The sequence below is a fragment of the Phyllopteryx taeniolatus genome, chromosome 15 (assembly GCF_024500385.1).
Source record: "Phyllopteryx taeniolatus isolate TA_2022b chromosome 15, UOR_Ptae_1.2, whole genome shotgun sequence".
NCBI classification, from domain to species: domain Eukaryota; kingdom Metazoa; phylum Chordata; class Actinopteri; order Syngnathiformes; family Syngnathidae; genus Phyllopteryx; species Phyllopteryx taeniolatus.
Window position 1 is genome coordinate 17,544,261 of NC_084516.1, and position 20,833 is coordinate 17,565,093.

At 41.9% G+C, this 20,833-nt stretch overlaps 1 protein-coding gene across 11 annotated transcripts in view; it reads right to left on the minus strand.

The window, feature by feature from the left end:
* The window catches only part of rgs3a (regulator of G protein signaling 3a), a 158,601-nt gene that overhangs the window by 82,642 nt on the left and 55,126 nt on the right, over positions 1-20,833 (minus strand). For 10 of the 11 annotated variants that reach the window (XM_061799894.1, XM_061799892.1, XM_061799893.1 and 7 more), the window contains one exon: positions 1,653-1,787. In XM_061799894.1, the coding sequence (XP_061655878.1) occupies positions 1,653-1,787 (135 nt within the window). Of the gene's footprint in view, positions 1-969; positions 994-1,652; positions 1,788-20,833 lie in introns of those variants that run through there. The other variant, XM_061799905.1, reaches the window with a different exon arrangement.

Sequence of the window (20,833 nt, forward strand, 5' to 3'; positions counted from 1 at the left end):
TGACAGCCACCAAATTTCGTCTTGACTCAAGTCCAATGCGTTTTCTAACTTTCTAGAGGGCCCTACTGAGTGAGTTTTCAGGGGTTGTGTCCAGAACCCCTAAAACACGTACATTTTTAACAAGCTACACATACTTTAAAAAAAATTGGCGAGATTTCGAGCATGTTGAGACTCTTAAAAAAAAAAAAAAAAAGGTGATTCATTGATCGGAAGAAGAAGAAAAAACACTGATTCCAAGGTGGCCGTCACAGGTTGTTTTAACCATTTAAATGCCAGTGTGTTTACATGACTAAATTTTTTTTTAATAATGTAAAAAAAAAAAACAATGTAATACATTTCAGGGCCTCACAGTTCTGAGGAGCGGGGTTCAATCCCCGACCAAAACATGCATTAATTGGAGACTCTAAATTGCCCGTAGGTGTGAATGTGAGATCGAATGGTTGTTTGTTTGTATGTGGCCTGCGATTGGCTGGCAACCAGTTCAGGGTGTACCCCGCCTCCTGCCCGATGATAGTTGGGATAGGCTCCAGCAGGCCCGCGACCCTTGTGAGGAGAAGCGGCTCAGAAAATGGATGGATGGATGGATGGATGGATGGAATACATTTCAGGGAGTATTTGGGCCTCGAGATGGGTCAATAATGGACAGCAACATTGATTTAATATCTTATTTATATAACTCAGACTAAGGTCTTCGTTTTGGGTGTGATGTTCTATTGAAAAACCATCGAAAATCATTAAGACTTTCAATTTCTGTTGTTGCTAGGAACAAACATATTTTGTGTGCGTGTAGCTTTGCCATTTCAAATTTAAGTAACAAAGACATCTGTCAAATGTCACTAAATACAGCCAAAATAGTTTCAAAATAAAATGCTTTGTCCCAACATATCTCTATGGTCTCTGAATGGTTGAACACCCTTTTCTCTCTCTCTTTGTTTTTTTAAACACATCTGTCAATCTTGGATTTCTTACCTCTGTCATGTACTGCCCTGCAGTTCCTTTATTGGAGCCTGGATGGTGCTTTGCGTCCTCCCCCCATCCCCTCCCCGCTCTGTTTCAGCTCTGTTTCTCCAATCAGCCTCATCACCACCTGCATATCGGCCTGCCTGTTCCAGAAGTCCTCGCCAATGCACACCCACTTTCTCCACTTGCAACGCTACTTTGTATATGATTTGTTGAGGAATTACAATGCAAGTGATTGGTCAGTGTTTTTCCTGAATGCATATACCGTATTTACTACCACAGGTTACATTGCAAGCATTGGTCAAAATGATCTAATAATGCCTTTGGAGCCGTATAGAAAGGTGTCTGGGTGCCGATCGGGACTGCAGTCCACCTATTGAGGACTTTTTGACTTAGAGAGCAAACCCAACAACCACCTCTTTGCTCAACACAGAGTATTTACAGTCCTTGAGAAGCCAACAACAACAGAAAAACAATAAAAAAGGAAATTCACATAAGCAGATGAAATAACCATAGAAGAACAATAGAGGAAAGCAGGACATGTTGCTCATTGAGATAACATGTGAATGAGAGGCTGCATGCAAATATATGCACAGACACATGTTCATGTCTTGACCGCATCGTTTGAGGCCTGAAATGAGTGAAGAGAATGCTCACTGGATGTGCCCGCGAGTGTCCAGGAGTGCCCGTACCTGGTCAAAATGCTGAACGGCGGGCTCCCTCCTCTGATGCTCGAGCTGCTTGTCGATGTTGTCCTTGAGGCACTGGCACACGCGATGCTTCTGCTCAGACGAGTACGCTTCCAGGCTGAGCAGGCAGTCGCAATTCTGAAGGTGGAGAGACAGAGAGAGACGATGGAGAGAGGTGAGCACACAGACGGGCAGAGGATTAAGACAGCATGCAGTTCAGAAATAACCACTATTAGGAATACATTAAACTCGAGCATTAAGTCGAAACGGGCTCTGGTTGTATACTGTAGCTGCTGTCAAAAAACAAAACAAAACACAGGACAGGTCTATACAAGCTGGGTCTCTATAGGGTAGGTAAGGGTTAGGGTTGGTGGGGTTAGTAGCATTTGTAGGGTTAGGTTCGGTTAAGAATTTGTAGGGTTAGGGTAAGGTTTGAAAACAAACGATAAGATAATCCTTGATTATGACCAGAGTGCGAAGATGCTAAATCAGTAAAAAAGCAACACACAAAAATACAGTGAAACCTCTGTAAACAATCCCCCTGAAGTGGTACAATTCAGAGTTCTAAATTACTAAAACCTTTGAAGCTCCAATCGCCATCATGCAATCACGTCACGTTGAGTCCTCAATTAATCCACTAATGATTCATTCTGGGCATGGTTTGCTTTTTCTTTGGCTTTTTTGTTATGCTTATTACAGGGGGGAGCAGCCTCAAGAAGCGGTGCTTAGACAAGAAGTCCACAAGACGAGAAGAAGAAAATACAGTACAAAGGCAGTTATGGGAGCTTGATTGTTTTTATTTTTTTCAGTGGTTAACGTCTTTTGTCACTTGCGTGACAGCTGTTACAAAATGTAAATAATTACCTTTGTATCACATCTTTGTCAGTATTGATTAAAGTTAATCTTGAGTGTTTTTGTTGTTGTTGGGTAAATTAAGGTTTTGTTTTGTTTTTTTCCAATGCAGGAACACTTGCTGGCCATGGCAGCTGACTGCCCCAAATGGTCCCAATGCATGCGGACTAACAGTTAAAACTTCTTCAATCTGCACCAAAATGTAAAGGATTCTTCCCTGACCCATTCAGTAGGACATTTTTGTAAAACATAACAACTCGATAAAAACATAACTCGCGAATTCTGGCACAATATATTGTGGAATATCCACCGTTATCGTTGGGTGTTAGAAAATTACCAAGGTCGAATATTATATGGTGCGGCAATTCATATCCCATTGTACGTCCATTTGGGCTTGGTTTTTATGACACAGCAGCCTGGGTAGAAGCTCTGGCTAGGCAAAATGTGCGAGCATTTGTGAAATTAGATCATGGCCGGAGTGCACTTGAGACAGAAAATGATATGTGGACCAACAAATCAATCAAGCCCTGCTGGGAAAATGCATGAACATTTGTATTTGACAATCAGCGGTCAAGAGAGGGCAGCTGGTGGTCTGAGAGCTTTTCATCCACAAGGACTTCAATGTTCCTGTGGTTGGCATCATGAATCGAGTATTTTTTTTCCTGAAACATCTAATGATGTCATGGCTCCATTTGCTTCCACCACACCACCAAAAGCGCCATTCAGCTTCAATTTGCAGCACATTGGAAACGGCTTCCAGGCAGCAGCACCCCTCCTTAAGAAAGGGGCTTAATGGGAACAAAGTCAAACATAAGAACACACAGACTGTGAAAAAGCTGTTTCTGTGTGGACACGGACGGCCCCTCAGTGTCCCGCTTGAAGCAAAAACATTTGAGTCCTGATATTTTTGGACATAAGTCGGGATATATATATAGCATAGATTTTTGTTGTTCCAATTTGTGCAAGCCAATCTTGAGATCAAATTCAGGGTTATGTCTCCACGCTCACTGGCCCGTATAGTAGAGAATCCCGATGCTGCTGCTTATTTTCTTGTTCCCCCGACAACATGCGATTCATCACGTCCTGCCTGGTTGCTCCCTGTCCTATTCAATCAAACTCAATGTCTAATCTAAGAGGATATTCATGAAGTGGAACAAGCAGCAAGCAAAATACACCAAAAGAATGCAACTGTAGAGAACAAAAGGGTCTTTGGTGGAGGTCAAACGTGTTGAAACAGACAAAGCAACAGAGAACAAAGCGTTTATGACATCACAGCGAGATGATGAATTAGCGGCATGGGCAAAGCAGACAGAGATCAGCGTCAATGTACTTTGAAATCCATCACTTAAGAGCCTGTTTAAGACTGTCACAGCGCACAAGAGGCCATTGATTCTGGATCACGCACACATGCATACAGTACATATACTCACTCATACCTTCTTGGATTATGGGAAGCTGGTAATACCTCAAAATGCTACATTATGATGGTCACGTCAAACCTCACAGCTTGACTTGGAGGGAAAGGATTTGATGGGATATTGCCTTTACGCTCACACATCGCTGTGTAGGATGGTCAGACTTGTCGACCCGCTGGCTACAATATGAGCATGATTTCATTTATAAAGCCATCTTGGGTCTGCTCCCTTCATACCTGCGGAGCTACATCTGCCGGAAAAATTCTGGTAGTTACGCTACTCGATCCCAGGGCCTCATGCTTTTAACTGGACCTAAGATCCACACTGAGCTGTGGAAACATTCTTTTGAATGTGCAGCTCCTTCCCATGGAACATGCAACATTTGCAATCGAAGAGCTGGTCTCATTGAATACTTTTGAAGGACTTTTAAGAAGCTTCGAGGCCGAAACATCAGGCTGTCGATGTTTCATTTGGTTTTAAAGAGTTTGGATGTTGTTAAGTGAAACTGCTGATTGAGATTGTTTGAATGTTTTTAGCTTGTGCTGTGAAACCTGTTTTTGGTGTTGTTGCCTGTCCTGGCCAGGCAGACAGCCGCGGGCCACGAGAGGTCTGCCCCAACACCAAGCAGTCATCCAGCCCGGGGGGCCCCGGCCTCAGGCACACCGCCATGCAAGTAAGTGAGACCCACCTCACCCCCTGTTACTATGACTGCCAGGTCCCCGACCCAGGCCCTACCCAGTGTATGTACAGACGTGCTGAAACCCGATCCGACGCCCACACCCTCCCGATCCCATACCAGTGCCCCAGGAACCCTTTGATGTATGTGTGCCCAGATGTGATCAGTGAGAAAAATATATACAGTGAATGGTGTGAGTGTGTGCTAAGTGAGTGATTAAGAGGCATGGCTCCTGCAGGTCGGGCCCATTAGGCCGGACAACTACCGACAAAGAGTGCCATCCCACCCAGACCCGCAGCATCAACCCCGGGCCCCCCCCCCCACTCCCGCCAGCACCCACTACCCACCCCTGAGCGTGGGAGGTGGACCCCCAACCAGGCAGGAAAAAGAACCCCACAGCAGGCCCCACAGCCCGCAGGGGACCACCCGGCTCCCCCACGGGAAGAGGAAGAGGCGACCGCACCGGGACGCAAGGAACAGAGAGAAGAGGAGGAAGAAGGCCCGAGGAGCCACAGGGGGGGCCCCACCAGCAGCCAGAGCGGGGGACCCAGGCGGGTACCAGCCAGCACCACCCCAGCACCCACGGAACATGGGCGAGTCACCATCACACCACCATTACTCCCCAGGAGGTCGAACGGGGATTGTTTTGACAATAGCTGTTTTTGGAGGGGACCAAGTCGTCCCACCAATATTCTACCTTAGTTGTAAGTAACAGTCGAACTTACAACCCCAATTCCAATGAAGTTGGGACGTTATGTTAAACACAAATAAAAACAGAATACACTGATTTGATTTGATATTCAATTAAATATAGGTTGAACATGATTTGCAAATCAGTGTATTCTGTTTTTATTTATGTTTAACACAACGTCCCAACTTCATTGGAATTGGGGTTGTATGAATCCGACTCTCCAAAATTGACTAAAAGATGAGAAGAGGTCTACAAAACATTAAATGGAAGTATTTCTGGCAATTACTGGCCAAAAGCAATCTGGACAATTAAAAAAGAACGTAAAAGCAATGCTCTAAATGGGCTTTGTTTTGACTCATTGTTTATTTTGCAGGTGGTTCATCTTGGTAGAGGGGGAGGGCCATCTCTGTTGGGGGGATGAAGGAGGTGCGTGCCTTAAAAACTTTGGGAAAGGCAATGGTTCTGTGTCACACCCCTGGAAAACCTTCTCATAACTGCTACAAATGTATTGGCTCATTTCCAGAGGAAGGCAAACCAGGTAAATTTATACTATATACAAAATTTATACTGGAAGTAAACCAGAACAATTTTTATATTGTGTCAAAAAGTTACCGGTTACTTCAATAGTTTACTTTGACTTCTTAATCTGATTGTCCTGTAATTGATGTAACAGATGCAATGTTCGCCCAGTGACCCAGGTTTTCCTCTGACTGTTTCCATCAGTTAATTACAGCAACATCTCATACTGTACATGAACTTAATGCTAGAATGGTGGATGCATTCCAGCTCCTTGTTTGTAATCCCAGCACCCATCCTGGAGCTCCGCATGAGAAGCTAATGGGGCAAAATCCAATGAATGGCTGCTGGTAACTGGCATGGAGGGGCTAAAAATAAAGGGAGCATAATCAGATTGATGAAAGTGCTCCCTGGTTGAGGGCCTCCTCCCGAGCCATCTGGTGGATGAGTTTTCAGCATGTCACTGCCGCTCATCTACCGTGCGTCAGCGCTGATTAGCATGCTTTCACTGTCCTGTACACATTCAGGTCACAAATGAGCCAGTTGTACAGTGTTTGATCTTACGTCAGCGGTGTGCCTTCAAGGAACGCTCAGTAAATGCCCTTGTTTGCTTTCTTGACAACAGCCAGACGGGTCGATCGATACCAATTTCAGTCTCGGTGGTAAACATGCTGAGCTGGAGCCAAAAGCTGATGTACTGCAAGTCTAAACAGTTTTCAGCCCAATTTTTATTTGGCTGAATTTGGCTTGGTTAGAAGACTTTTGGAACGTCTTTAAATAAGGAGAAATTGTCAGCATGTGATCAGTCAACATGAGATGAAGACTGGCTAAGGAGGCTGCAAAGAGGCCAACAGTAACATTAAAGGAACAAGGGTTTCTGGCAAGTTCTGGCCATGTCCTCCTTCTCCCCGTGCCTGCGTGGGTTTTCTCCTGGTACTCGGGTTTCCTCCCACATCCCAAAAACATGCATGGTAGGTTGATTGAAGACTCGTAGGTGTTTATATGTGCCCCGCTGGCGACCAGTTCAGGGTGTACCCTGCCTCGCCCAAAGATAGCTGGCTCCAGCACGCTTGCGACCCTAGTGAGGATAAGCGGGACAGAAAATGGATGGATGGATGAACTTTATTTGATGGCTCCGCACAAAATAGTCTTAAGTGGTGAAGTGACATGAGAAATGTATATATGAAAATGTTTGTTTAATTAAAACAAAAATAATTGACATAACTATTCATCTCCCCAATTTCAGTACTTAGAGCCACTTTTTGCGGCAATCACGGCTTGCCACACCTTGCCGGGTGCCACTGGGATTTTGGCCCATCCCTCAAGCGAAAACTGCTCCAGTTCCGTCAAGTTTGATGGTCACCGACAAACTGGTGCAGGTTTTGCTCAAGAGTATTACTGTGTTTAGCATCAATCCTCTTTCCCTCGACTGAGACCAGTTTCCCAGGGACTCCAGTTGCAAAACATCCCCAAAGTACAATGTTGCCACCACCATGTTTCATTGAGCCTTTCAAGATTTCCAGATGAATGTGGAAATTTCAGAAAATTTCAAATGATTTCTAAATAAGTTGTTTTATAAAAGGTACATACAGTTTGGAGATCTACTGCGATCTGTAAATTCCAACTGTAAATGAAAACACTGATAATATTGTTGGAATTGCACAAATTTTTATGACATTTGAGACAAGATAATAATCAATAAATGTGAATATTTTTCCAAATGTAGTTGTAATTATGTGCACCCAAAAAAATGGTAAAAACATTTAATTGTGGTTATTTATAGCGTATAAAGCCACAGATATATTGGTCCGGCCCATTTGAGCTCAAATTGGGGTGCATGTGCCCCGCGAACCAAAGTGAGTTGGACACCCCTGGTATATGCTATATAATCCATCCATTTTCTGAGCCGCTTCTCCTCACTAGGGTCGCGGGCGTGCTGGAGCCTATCCCAGCTGTCATCGGGCAGGAGGCGGGGTACACCCTGAACTGGTTGCCAGCCAATCGCAGGGCACATACAAACAAACAACCATTCGCACTCACATTCACACCTACGGGCAATTTAGAGTCTCCAATTAATGCGTGTTTTTGGGATGTGGGAGGAAACCGGAGTGCCCGGAGAAAACCCACGCAGGCACGGGGAGAACATGCAAACTCCACACAGGCGGGACCGGGGATTGAACCCGGGTCCTCAGAACTGTGAGGCTGACGCTCTAACCAGTCGTCCACCGTGCCGCATATATAATAAATAGCCTAATTTTGAGTTGGCTGACTCGCTTTCAAATCGGCCTTGATCACTGATTCCCGACCAGTAGGCCATGAAAGATCATCAGGTGTGCGGCAGGAAATTATCCAATTTTAATTCATTGGTCTGAAAATTAATATTTGTATAATTATCTATGCCAGAGACATATAGTGACAGGAGGAACAAATAAATGCTCTTCTACTATACAGTATGTCACAAAGTACATAATTAACCCGTCTATCCACTTTTCATGACATTTTTGTTTGGTGATCTTCCATGAGATTGTTTCTAATGTAAATATGGGCCTTGGCTGAATAACGGTTGGGAAACACTGAATTACATGACTTGTTGGATGTCGCAGTGAGTGCAGTGAAAATAAGGAGAAATTAGCAAGGGTCATATGACTCTCATGTGGTTTTCTGTGGCTTTTTGTGACACGTGTTCCAAAAGAAGGCGCCGCCTCAACAAGGGGTGTAAAAAGAAGCATTGTAAATGGGCTGGAATGATTTCTGAAAAATACTGGCCATGTCTGACTTTTGTAGCAATAACTGCCCCTGTGGGTGTTAAGAGAGAATAACCAGAGGACAACAAAAAACAACAAAAGATGGGCGAGGTCAACAAACTTTCCAAAATTCGTGAAAACTGATTGAGGAAGCTGCAAAAGAGGCCGATAATAGACATATCCTGTGTGGTTGTATTCTTTCTCCACAAAGCTTGAAATGAGGTCTTAAACTAAGAAACACTGCAAATGCTAGGCGAGAAAACAACACATGGTCACACGAAGAGGCGTCATTGCCCATTAGTCACTGCATCATGACTTGTCACTCCGTCACAGTTGGGTTACTTACAGCACACTGCCATCCCAAAGCCCCATAGTTACCCAGCAAAGACCACTTGGTGTACCGCAGCATGTAAATAAAAGCATAATACGCTTTTCGGCTGCTTTCAGAGAGACACAGCAGGGTATTTAATGTGACTTGGAACCATGCCACTCAACGGGCTTAAGCAGCTTCCACTTTCAGTGTCATGTTAACAAGAGCTAATGATCCTAAAGCAGCCAGGGGCCTCTTGAAGCGCTCACTAATGTCACCAGATGTTGACACTTGCTCTCGAGTCAGGATCATCCACTCACATATCATGTTCTGTATTGGGAAAGCAAGATCCCTCTTGACTTTGGATTGTATTCAACATAGTAGGAAAAAGTATCTTCGATGAATGATATTTATTTGTAGCAAAAAGCCCAAAAAGTCAGAACATGCTTGTGAATGTATCGGTCGCAACTGGAACAGTTCAGTTGCGATTGTTTCACTGCCCTGAGAAGGAAAAAATGTCAGATCACTTGGTACGTTTCTTGATGTTTTACAACTTTCATAACATCGTCTTTAAATTTTCAGGGATATTTTTCTTAATCAAAGATAAAACCCTTTCGATTTTAAAGGAGCATAAAATGGCAACGGTAAGGGAGATCAGAGGCCAAAAGTGTGATTATTTTTTTGGCATCTCTATGGCAATCACTTTCCAAATGTTCTTGATCTATCCTACATGTATTATTGTTTAATATTGACGCTCGAACGAAAAACTGATTTTAAAAGATATGAGATCGGAGATGGCCACAATTAGACTGATTATAGGCTATATGGGTCAATGTCACCCCTCTACCAATCACATTATTTTACTGATCTTGTTTGAACTGATCTTGTTTAAACTAATTAATTAATAATAATAATTAATTAGTTAATAATATCAAATTTGCCAAGGCAAGAGTGCTCCAATGCCAAATCAGAAAACCGATCAATCCCTCACTGCACACGATCACTGTCAATGTTCAATCATTCTTGTTCAGGATGAGAGCCCAATTTATTTGGAAGACTATCTGACACAAGATGACAGAGGTAGCAGAAGACAAAGAAGCCTCTGCCTATTGATTTTTGAACGATAGGCATAAGATGGCCAAGGTCGTGGAGGTACATTGCAAAAGCTATAAACTGATCAATGACACCACTCTATTATTATTAGATTATAATTTCCCAACCAATCTTAGTAATAGTTTCACATGAAAGCAACATTCCTACTAATTGAGAAAACGGTGGATGAAGACACTCCGGGGTAACATTCCAGATATCCTCACTGAGCACCGAGGGAGCAAAACAAAGCATTTTTCCCCAACAATTTCCATGGTAAAGCACAGAAAGCAATTTGCCTTAATGTCTTTCCCACACTCTTTCATCTATTTTGAGTTTGTTTGTCCTCCTTTCCACTTCACGGCTGTTCTGTGGTTGGAGCAAAGGAGCATGTACACTATTCATCTCCCCAATTTCAGTACTGAGTGCCACTTTTTGCGGCAATCACGGCTTGCCACACCTTGCCATGTGCCACTGGGATTTTTGCCCATCCCTCAAGCGAAAACTGCTTCAGTTCCGTCAAGTTTGATGGTCACCGACAGACTGGTGCAGGTTTTGCTCAAGAATATCACTGTGTTTAGCATCAACCATCTTTCCCTCGACTCAGTCCAGTTTCCCAGTTACTCCAGTTGCAAAACATCCCCAAAGTATGATGTTGCCACCACCATGTTTCATTGTGGGGATGGTGTTCTTGGGGTGATAAGAGGTGTTGGTTGTGTACCAGACAGTGTTTTCCTTGATGCCCGAAAAGATCAATTTTTGTCTCATCTGACCAGAGTACATCCTCCATACAGTTTAGCAGTCTCCCACATGCCTTTTTGCAAAGTCAAAACGCGCCTTCTGAAAGTAACAGCTTTTTTCTGGCCACTTTTCCAAAAGCTCATCTCTATGACATGCACAGCTTATCGTGGTCCAATGGACAGATACTGCAGCCTCTGCTGTGGAACTCTGCAGCTCCTCCAATGTTACCTTTGATCTCTGTGCTACCTATTTGATTAATGCCCACCTTGCCTGGTCCATGAGTTTTGGTGGGTAGCCCTCTCTTGTTAGGTTTGTGTGGTGCCATATTATTTCCATTTTATTATGATGATGGATTGTATGGTGATCCTGGAGATTATCAAAGATGCAGATTTTGTCCCTGACTTGTTGGGAGAGTTCCTTGGTCTTCATGGCTGTGTTCGGTTAGCGGTGGCTCTTGCTTTGGTGTTGCGGCCTCTGGGGCCTTTCAGAAAAGGAGTGTAGCTACTGAAAGATCATGTAACACTTAGATTGCACAAAGGTAGACTTCAGTAGTTGAGATTTTTTTTAAGGTAATTGGTTGCATCAGAGCTTTTTAGAGGCTTAAAAACAAAAGAGGTGAATATGTGTATGCGCATGCCAATTTTCAGTGTTTTACTTTTTTATTTTTTATTTTTTATATATATGTACGTATTTCTCATTTCACATCAAAACTGTACTACAACCCCAATTCCAATGAAGTTGGGATGTTGTGTTTAACATAAATAAAAACAGAAAACAATGATTTGCAAATCATGTCCAACCTATATTTAATTGAATAAACTACAAGGACACGATATTTAATGTTCAAACTGATAAACTTTATTGTTTTTAGCAAATAATCATTAACTTGAAATTTTATGGCTGCCGCACGTTCCAAAAAAGGGTCATGTTTACCACTGTGTTACATCACCTTTTCTTTTAACAACATTCAATAAACGGTTGGGAACTGAGGACACTAATTGTTGAAGCTTTATAGGTGGAATTCTTTCCCATTCTTGCTTGATGTACAGCTTCAGCTGTTCATCAGTCCGGGGTCTCCGTTGTCTTATTTTACGCTTCATAATGCGCCACACATATTCAATGGGAGACAGGGCTGGACTGCAGGCAGACCAGTCTTGTACCCGCACTCTTTTACTACGAAGCCACGCTGTTGTAACACTAATGTCTAGTGTCTAGTACCCGCACTCTTTTACTACGAAGCCACGCTGTTGGAACACGTGCAGAATGTGGTTTGGCATTGTCTTGCTGAAATAAGCTGGGGTATCCATGAAAAAGACGCTGCTTGGATGGCAGCATATGTTTCTCCAAAACCTGTATGTACCTTTCAGCATTAATGGTGCCTTCACGTATGTGTAAGTTACCCATGCCATGTACACTGGAATGTTTGGCCCTGGGCCCTTCCTATAGTCGTCATCAAGGATGATTAGCACATGATTGACCCCACAGGGAGTCTGCTATTTCAGATTTTGCCTCTGATCAATGGTATTATTTTTCTATGCTATTCATTTTCGTAATCATTCATTCAGTTCACGAGATTGTCAGTTACCATTTTTATTGCATCAGAATGAATGCACTCTTTTTTTTTTATCCAAACAGACATATTTATTATAAGTAATGTTGTTCAAACAAATATTGACGAAAACTTTAATTGTTCTCCGCATAGATTCCAGACACCGTGTGCCGGATATAGTCAAGCAGCCCCAACACATAACCAAGTGTAAGGGTACCACCAATTTTGTGTGTAGTTAGCTATGTTATGTTCGGTGTTGTTTGGTTAATTGTTTGCGTCAAATTTTAATGACCATATGTAGTGAGTTACCTTGTTGCTCAGTTAGTAGGATTTCACAATGAGCTAAGGGATTGTCTCAAATCTTTCTTTGTATAGGGTAGGTCAAGGAAGAACGCAGTTCACATTTATTTTTGTGTGGGTTTTTTTTTTCTTCTTTTTTTTTTAGATCGAGGAATTCATTTTCACCTTTTGCCAACACGGTTCACCTGCATTAGGGTAAAGTGAGGCAGTGAGCCATTTTTCTTAGACAGGGACTATACATTTCACAAAAGTATTACGTGACTTAACTTTCCATATGATGTATTACTAAACTGTAACAATGCGGTATAGTGTCTGTAATGCTATCCCGAGTCGGGGTTTTACATAGCTTGATCTTGAGGGCATATTCTACACATGTAATATTCATAATACAGAACTAGTCCCTCGTGTTAAATTGCTAATAAGTGACCAATAAAGAAGCTCTAGAATGCATTGGCATCCATCCAGTCAATGTACTCAACTGCAGGGTTAAAGGGACATATTTTAATATTTCCTTGGCCGTTAGCGACTCTGCAGGGCCACTTACACAATAATGGTAACAATTTCCAGGAATACGACTTCACAGAATTCTTACCAACTTACACGCAGGAGCTTCCAACATAAATATATTACATGAATTCTTATTGTCCACAGGGGTTTGTCATATGACACATCTATCAAAAACTCACTGTGATCCAAAAATACTTTGATCTATACGAGTTCCACTTACATCTGCAGTGTCAGAAAGCAGGTGTTGCTCGAGAGAGTTGCCCTCCCTGGATAACCACTTCTTGGGCACAGCGCGGTCAGCCAGGTTTCCCATGACCACTTGCTCTAACAAGCCAGCGACGACCCACCGCTTTGGACGTCGATCTCAAACGCAGTAGACGCCTTATCTCACCGTTTTCACCCCGATTTACCTATACGGTCTCTATCTCTGCTTCCTCTCCTCCTGCGTCACTGACACACTTACACATCCTTGACTTTCCAGAGACCACCCCACTCTCCTCCCGTAGACACACACACATTTTTCTTTCACATGTAAATCTGGGTTAGATCTGTTCCGTTTTGAGCGCCTGCTAAAATAGGATGACCTCCCGCATACCAGGAGCACACAAAAGAAAAAGAAGGCCCAAATTCAGGAGGGGAGCGTTTCTGTTCCTGTCCTGTTTTATTGGCCAGGTAACACAATTGAAAGAAGAACAAGCTTACCAGTAACTCATTGTGCAATAATAGTGGAAGGCTTGTTGGAAAAACCATGGGTCAATTGCAAGCGGAGTAATTGAGAATTTTGGGGGAAATCACACAAAACATTATGTTGCTATTTGACTATTTTCAGCCACAAACATGACAGAAATCCTGCAGCTTTGTCTTTAAATTGTATATTTTTCCATAATTTCAAAGAACTTAAGGTTCTGTAATATCTAATGTATAATATAGGTTGCCCACAAACGTATTGCACTGACAAGTTAAATGCACTTGAGTGAGAAAAATGTACTTGATTAAAAACAAAAGTTTAAACAGGCTGTGTGCACCCTTGTAATACGCTTGATTGTATTTCATGTCTTAAATGTTGTACATTTTACGATATAATTGTTTCTTTCGCATACCACCATAGGGAGCTCGCGTACCACCAGTGGTACTCGTACCAGACTTTGAGAATCACTAATCTGAACCAATACAAATAAAGTGAACTTCGATTAACAGATCCCGATTTAACCAACTTCTGTCTGAAGTTGGTTAAATGTTGGTTAACGGACAGAATCTAGTGTCCAGTTGGAACTCAAAATCATCCCTTTCATGCGCCAGCGAAGTAAGTTTGGATAAACTTTAAGACTTATCAAACATTTTAAAGGACCCATATTTTACCAAACCAACTTTTTCTAGTATTTGTTATGTTATATTGGAACTATGGTGCCTCAGTAAACATACGATATATGAATTAAAATATTCCATGCATTACTGAGCTACAGACGTTTTTCTGCCGAGAGGCCTGAATTCAAATCATTCGAATTTCTCAAGCTTATCTGCGTCACTCGCGAAGATCTCCGCCTACCTCTACGCTCCCGAGCCAGCGCTGTCAACATAACAATCACGTGCGCTCTCAAAAATAGTGAGGGTTGGGTCTTCTTTACCGAGGCAACCAATCAGAGGAAAGGGGGTGGTCATAGCCAAATGTGGATAAAGTGGATACAAAACTGGGTCAAACAGAAGTAGCTGTCAGAGGGCCATTTCTGGACACTAGTTTGACAATACCAAGGTGTTGTTGTTTTTTTAAGGAAAAATGACAGTTTTATACTAAATCCATGTTAGAGAGTCACTCTAGGGAGGTCTAAATAGCCAAAATATGGGACTTTTAAAGCCTTTTTATATTTATTGACAATAATTTTGTACTGTACTGGTGTTTTTAGGCCACAAGAAAGTGCTTAAATCTAATGAACAAACTGATTTCAAGGACGACCCTTCCCCCTATAAACCCATTAAATCGAGGTTCCACTGTATATTGATAAAAATGGAGTCAATAGATGCTCTTTAATTTTATTTTCTGTCTTACGGCCCTTAATACCTTAATACACTTCAATGGCTCTTCTTACATTACTCCTGGAGATGCTAATCACTTGGATGTTTCCAACACTCGATGCTGATGGTGACTACCATTTTCAGCATGATGGTGCACTTTCACACAGGCATTGCGCAATCAGGAGATTTATCAATGAGCACCTGCCAAACAAATTGATGGGCTGCGCTGGATATGATGATCAGGTTTTCTGCAAGTGTCCGGCAATGTCACCGGACCTAAAGGAAGTCACAAGCAAGGTTTATACACCCCCACTTACAGCACCTCTGGATAACTAGAAAAATGGATCCACTTGAGCAGTACGTATGATCACTCCGGATATGCTGCAGAGATCGGAGAGAGCTAGACTATTGTATCTATGATTGCAGAGGAACCAAAGGGGCAGACATTGAGGAAGACCGCGACCCGGGTTTAGCCTGGCGACTGTGCGAACTTCTAATACCCGGTTCTCTTATTCTGCTCGAGGTGATTCTTCAATGATCAGGCTAGATGAAAAGGTTAACAATTTATTTTAAAATACCGAGTCAAAATATAAGGTTGGTGAAGGTTCAGCGCTGAGGTCTTCTACACGCAGCTCAATCAGCTCTGGGCGGAAAAAGTCTTCGGTCACAAGAGTTTTTTTTATAGTCAAGAGACTGCTTCCAGTCGTGACGTCATGCAGTCGCGGACCAATCCTAGTTTCGCCTGTCTGTGTGCCTGTGTGTGTGCGTGCGCGTGCTTGACCTCTACAGGTCAGAAAGTGCAATTGAATTAGCAAGCGAGCGCTTGCATTAAAAACATTTCCCGCATTGGTGGAAACACAAACACTGAGGGGAGGGTCATGGCCGCCTGAGCGCTTCAAACTTCCGTCTTCCTCCCCGCTGTATAGCTCAACAGGCTGTCTATTTAAGGACCCCATCTCTCTCTGTCTCGCTCTCTCTCTCTCTCTCCTTCTCCCTCTCTCTTCATACTTGCCTCACGCGGCTTTGCTTCGCACACCATCTGTCAGCACCTCTCGTGAAGATTCTGTCATCGCTCGGAGATTAACAAGCACTACCATAGGTTGACGAGACTAGAGTAGGGATAAAACGGGTCCTCCTCTAATAGCATCTGGAACAGACAACATCGCCAACCACCACATGCCATGTCTGCTCTTTACCTCTGGAGCTGTGAAAGGAACTGCTGACGCAATGAATAGATGACTGAGTACATGACAGCGATAAGCACCACAGAGGGGAGTCAAAGAAGAAAATCAATCTTACCTTAACACTCAAACAACAGAAATTACTGCTAAGGCAAAGCATTTTAAAGCAATGTTACATCATAATTGGACCAGCTTCGCAAATGTGCAGTCATACACAATGCATTCCATCAGACGTGCTACAATGATATGATACATTAAGTACTGTGCACCCATGTAACTTTTACCTAAAGACACAAATAATAGAAGCTATTGCAAAGCTTAGCTCGAGCAGAGCCTTTTAAAGCAACATTATGTAACAATCTGCACAGCTTCAAAGAGACTTGGATCCCAAAATGGCTTGTAACTACAGATGCACGGTTGGAGACGGCCAAAACGAATCCCAGCGGACACACTCGAATTGTTTATATTTTTTTTACATGTATTTAAATTTGACCTAAACGTACAAATAATAGAAGCTAGGGTAAAGCACAGCGTTTTGAAGCAAAGATATGTAACAATTTCGCCTTAAAATAACAAGTTTTCAAGTCATTTTGATGGTACTACTGTACACCTGTATAATTAGTGATCGCAGATGATGACAAGGTATCTAATTAAGTTTCGTGTTAGCACTAGCTTTAGTGCTAACATGGTGACAAAGAATGGCCAAAACGTATCCCAGCGGCCATAATCCAATTTTATGTACATCTACGTAAATCTTACCTAAATGCACAAATAATAAGAGTGTACTGTAAAGCACAGCATTTAAAGCACCAATATGTAACAATTTCACTTTCAAATAACAATTCAAAGCCTTTTGGATTGTACAGCAAGGCTTGTAAAGAAAATGAGTAGATGTAAAGGACCATGACGTATCCCAATGGACATGCTAAAAGTGTCCAAAAAAAAAACAAATAACCCCGATGCATTGCAGTAAATTGACATTATAATTTTGGCCATTGATCAGAAACAAACATCCAAAAGCTTATGTACAGGTGGGTGCCAGTCATGTGGTTAATAAGCTATCAAAATGTATTTTCATTTTGCTTGTTTGGTAGTTTAGACAATTCATTGTATTTTTTTGTAAAAATGATATGTTGAACTTGAAACACAAGAAGATGTGCATTTGTTAAAAGACGAATAGTTTCTTTTTTTTTTTAAACCAAAACTCCACTAAAACCTTTTTGAGTTTTTGTCGACTAAAACTGGCCTATAACCGTCACATATAGAAATAACTAAAATGTAAGTACAAGTAATAAGCATATTTGTCCAATAGAATAAAACTAACACTAAAAGCAAGATGGCTGCCAAATACAACAAAGGTTTCAAGCATTTATGTATCATAAATATCGACTGCAAACCTCAGCTCTAGCACAGTATTTTAAATCAATATTATCCAACAATTGGACCAGGTACAGGTACTGTAAAGTATATTAATTTAATAATAAATCATTGATTTTGTGACAATATATGTAAAAACAAGTGTAATAAAAAATGCATTTGAAAAAACATACCTTATCTCTAATCAACACCTTACCTCTAATAACCACGATAAAAAAAAATATATTTTCCTTGACTGATGTTTTGTAAAAATAAAAAAATAAAAATGCTCTTCACATAAATATTATATGACGATATTATTAACAATATTTTTATTATATTATTGTGTCAGCATATGAATGATTTGTATTATTTACCAGGAGAACAGTATTTTTGTCACTCGTGTTAGTGTTAGTGCCAATGTAGTGACAGAAGTTGTATCATCATCAATGCCATTGAGGAAATCCAGTTTTTAATGTACAGTAGTTGTTGACAGGTTGCGACAGTGACCAGTTGCATTATTCACGCTAGTGTTGGGTTACCGCTAGCGTCGGTGCTAACGCCTCTCTTTGCAGTGGTGGAAAAACTTTGAAAATGTGTTTTTTTTTTTTTTTAATCATCATTATTATTTCCAGTTGTGCTAGCATTTAGGGGGGCTTTCCGGAGGCGACATTCCAATTCCACGCTGTTACGTTAACATGCCTAATCAAATTGTGCTATTGGCCCGCTCCAACTCTCCTCTGTAAAACATTGCTATTTATATGCCTTCCTAATTGGACTGAGTGAAAGCTATGGAGCCACTTCCTTCCTCTTTTTCCCAGTCTGTGGGACAGATAGCAATACTCCTCTTATTCTGTCTGGAATCTCAGCAAAAAAACAAAAACAAAAAAAAAAGGCAGGGGTGAAGCTTGAAAACATTCATAACCTACTAATGAGGTTGCGCGGCATACTATGTAGTGTAGTGTATGTGTCTGCAGCAGTAAGGTGATTTACTGGAATACAGATGTAGACATTAAGTGCTTTTTCTGAGACAGTTTCCATTTGCATCAACTTGGAAAAGAAATATGCACAGAATCGTATGCAGGGAGTTACCTGCAACTACAAGTAAGACCTCATGCAAGCACATTTTCCACTCAAATATACTGGGGGCTGCACGACTAAATATTTGGTATATGGTTAGCACATCTGCCTCACAGTTCTGAGGACTGGGGTTCAAATCCTGGCCTCGCCTGTGTGAAATTTGCGTGGTCTTCCCGTGCCTGCGTGGGTTTTCTTCGGGTACTCCGGTTTCCTCCCACACCCAAAAAACATGCGTGGGAGGTGGATTGAAGACTTTAAATTGCCCGTAGGTGTGAATGTGAGTGCAAATGGTTGTTTGTTTATATGTGCCCTGCGATTGGCTGGCGACCAGTTCAGGGTGTACCCCGCCTCTCGCCAGAAGATAGCTGGGATAGGCTCCAACACACCCACGACCCTTGTGAGGATAAGCAGTACAGAAAATGGATAGATGGATATATTTCCAAAGGTGCTATTGACATGGAAATTTCACCAGATGTTGGGAAAAATCCAAGTAATCCATTCATACAAAGGAAGTAGAACAAATAAGATCATAAATTCAGTTGTGTGTAATAATGTGAAATGACATAGAGAAAAAGTATTGAACACGCCAACTGGTATTTATTTAATCATTTGTACAAAAGCTTTTGTTTGCAATGACAGGTTCAAGACGCCTCCTGTATGGAGAAACTAGTCGCATGCATTGCTCTGGTGTGATTTTGGCCCTTTCCTCCACACAAGGGGTTTTCAAATATTCTGTGGGCTTCTTTTATGGACCTCGAGTTTCAGTTCTTCCATAGATTTTCGATTGGATTCAAGTCATGTGATTGGCTGTGCCATTCGAGCAGCTTTATGGCATCCAAACAGCTACATTTTGCTCAAATCAGACCAGACTATATTCTCCCACTATTTAACTGGTTTGTCCAAATGTTGTTCAGCAAACTTTAAACAAGCTTTTTTTTTTTTTTTTCAGCAATGGGGTCTTGCGTGCTGAGCGTACATACGGGCCATGACGGCGGAGTACATTACTCACTGTTTTCCTTGTGACAACAGTACCTGCTAATTCCAGGTCTTTTTGAAGCTCTCCACAGGTGGTCCTTGACTCTTGGACAACTCTTCTGATTATTTTTTGCACTCCTCTGTCAGAAATCTTGCAAGGAGCACCTGATTGAGGCAAAGTTATGGTGGCATGATTGGCTTTCCACTTACATATTATGGCCACAACCATGCTCACTGGAACGTTCAGAAGCTTAGATGTGCGCCTGCAACCAATGCCATCGTTATCTTTTGCAACAATTAGTTTGCAATGGTCTTGAGACAGCTCTTTGCTCTTCCCCATTATGAGATGTGTCTTGACTCACACCTTGGCAATGAGACCTTTTTGTAGGCCATCAATTAGGACTGAACCATCTGATATTCATTTGCACTGACAAGGGGCTGGATTGCTATTTGAGTATTGATAGATTTTAGGTGTTGTGTGGGCTTTGCATGCCTTTTTGCACCTCCTTTTCTTCATGTGTTCAATACTTTTTCCCTGTGTCATTTCACATTATTACACATAACTTAATTTCTGAGCTTATTTGTTCTACTTTCTTTGTATGTATGAATTACTTGGGTTGTTCCCAACATCTGGGAAAATCTTCATGTCAGTAGCACCTTTGGAAATATATTTAGTGAGAAAAATGGTGACGTGTTAAATACTTATTTCAGCCGCTGTACTTGTAGCATACTGCTGTATGCTGTACGCTATACTGTTGTCAGTTGTCATCGACGAGTGTTGTGATGTTGGTCCGTGTTGTATCATACAAGTTCTATGATGAATAAAGTTCTGGTTACCGCAAAGTTGTTGCCTGCGAATCATTGGCCTTGACATTTTAGTAACAAAGGTAGAACTTCACTTCCTGCTGCTGGCCCACATCCTCGCTGTGGCCTGCTGGTATGAGCCTTTTAAGACTAGCGGCGGTAGGACTAGTCAAAGCTCACAATGCAATCAAAAAACAGCTTATTTTGTGTTCTCTCAACACTCGCCACTGGTTGAAACTGAAGGGTTAGGTAGAAGACCTTCAACGAACCACCTGATTGTTGTCTATTGGAACTGCTACTACTTTGCTATTGCTTCTCTTTTTCTATTCTTTCAAAAATGTGCATCCCCGAAATTTTGTATCCATCCAATATAAGACCAAGATCTTAG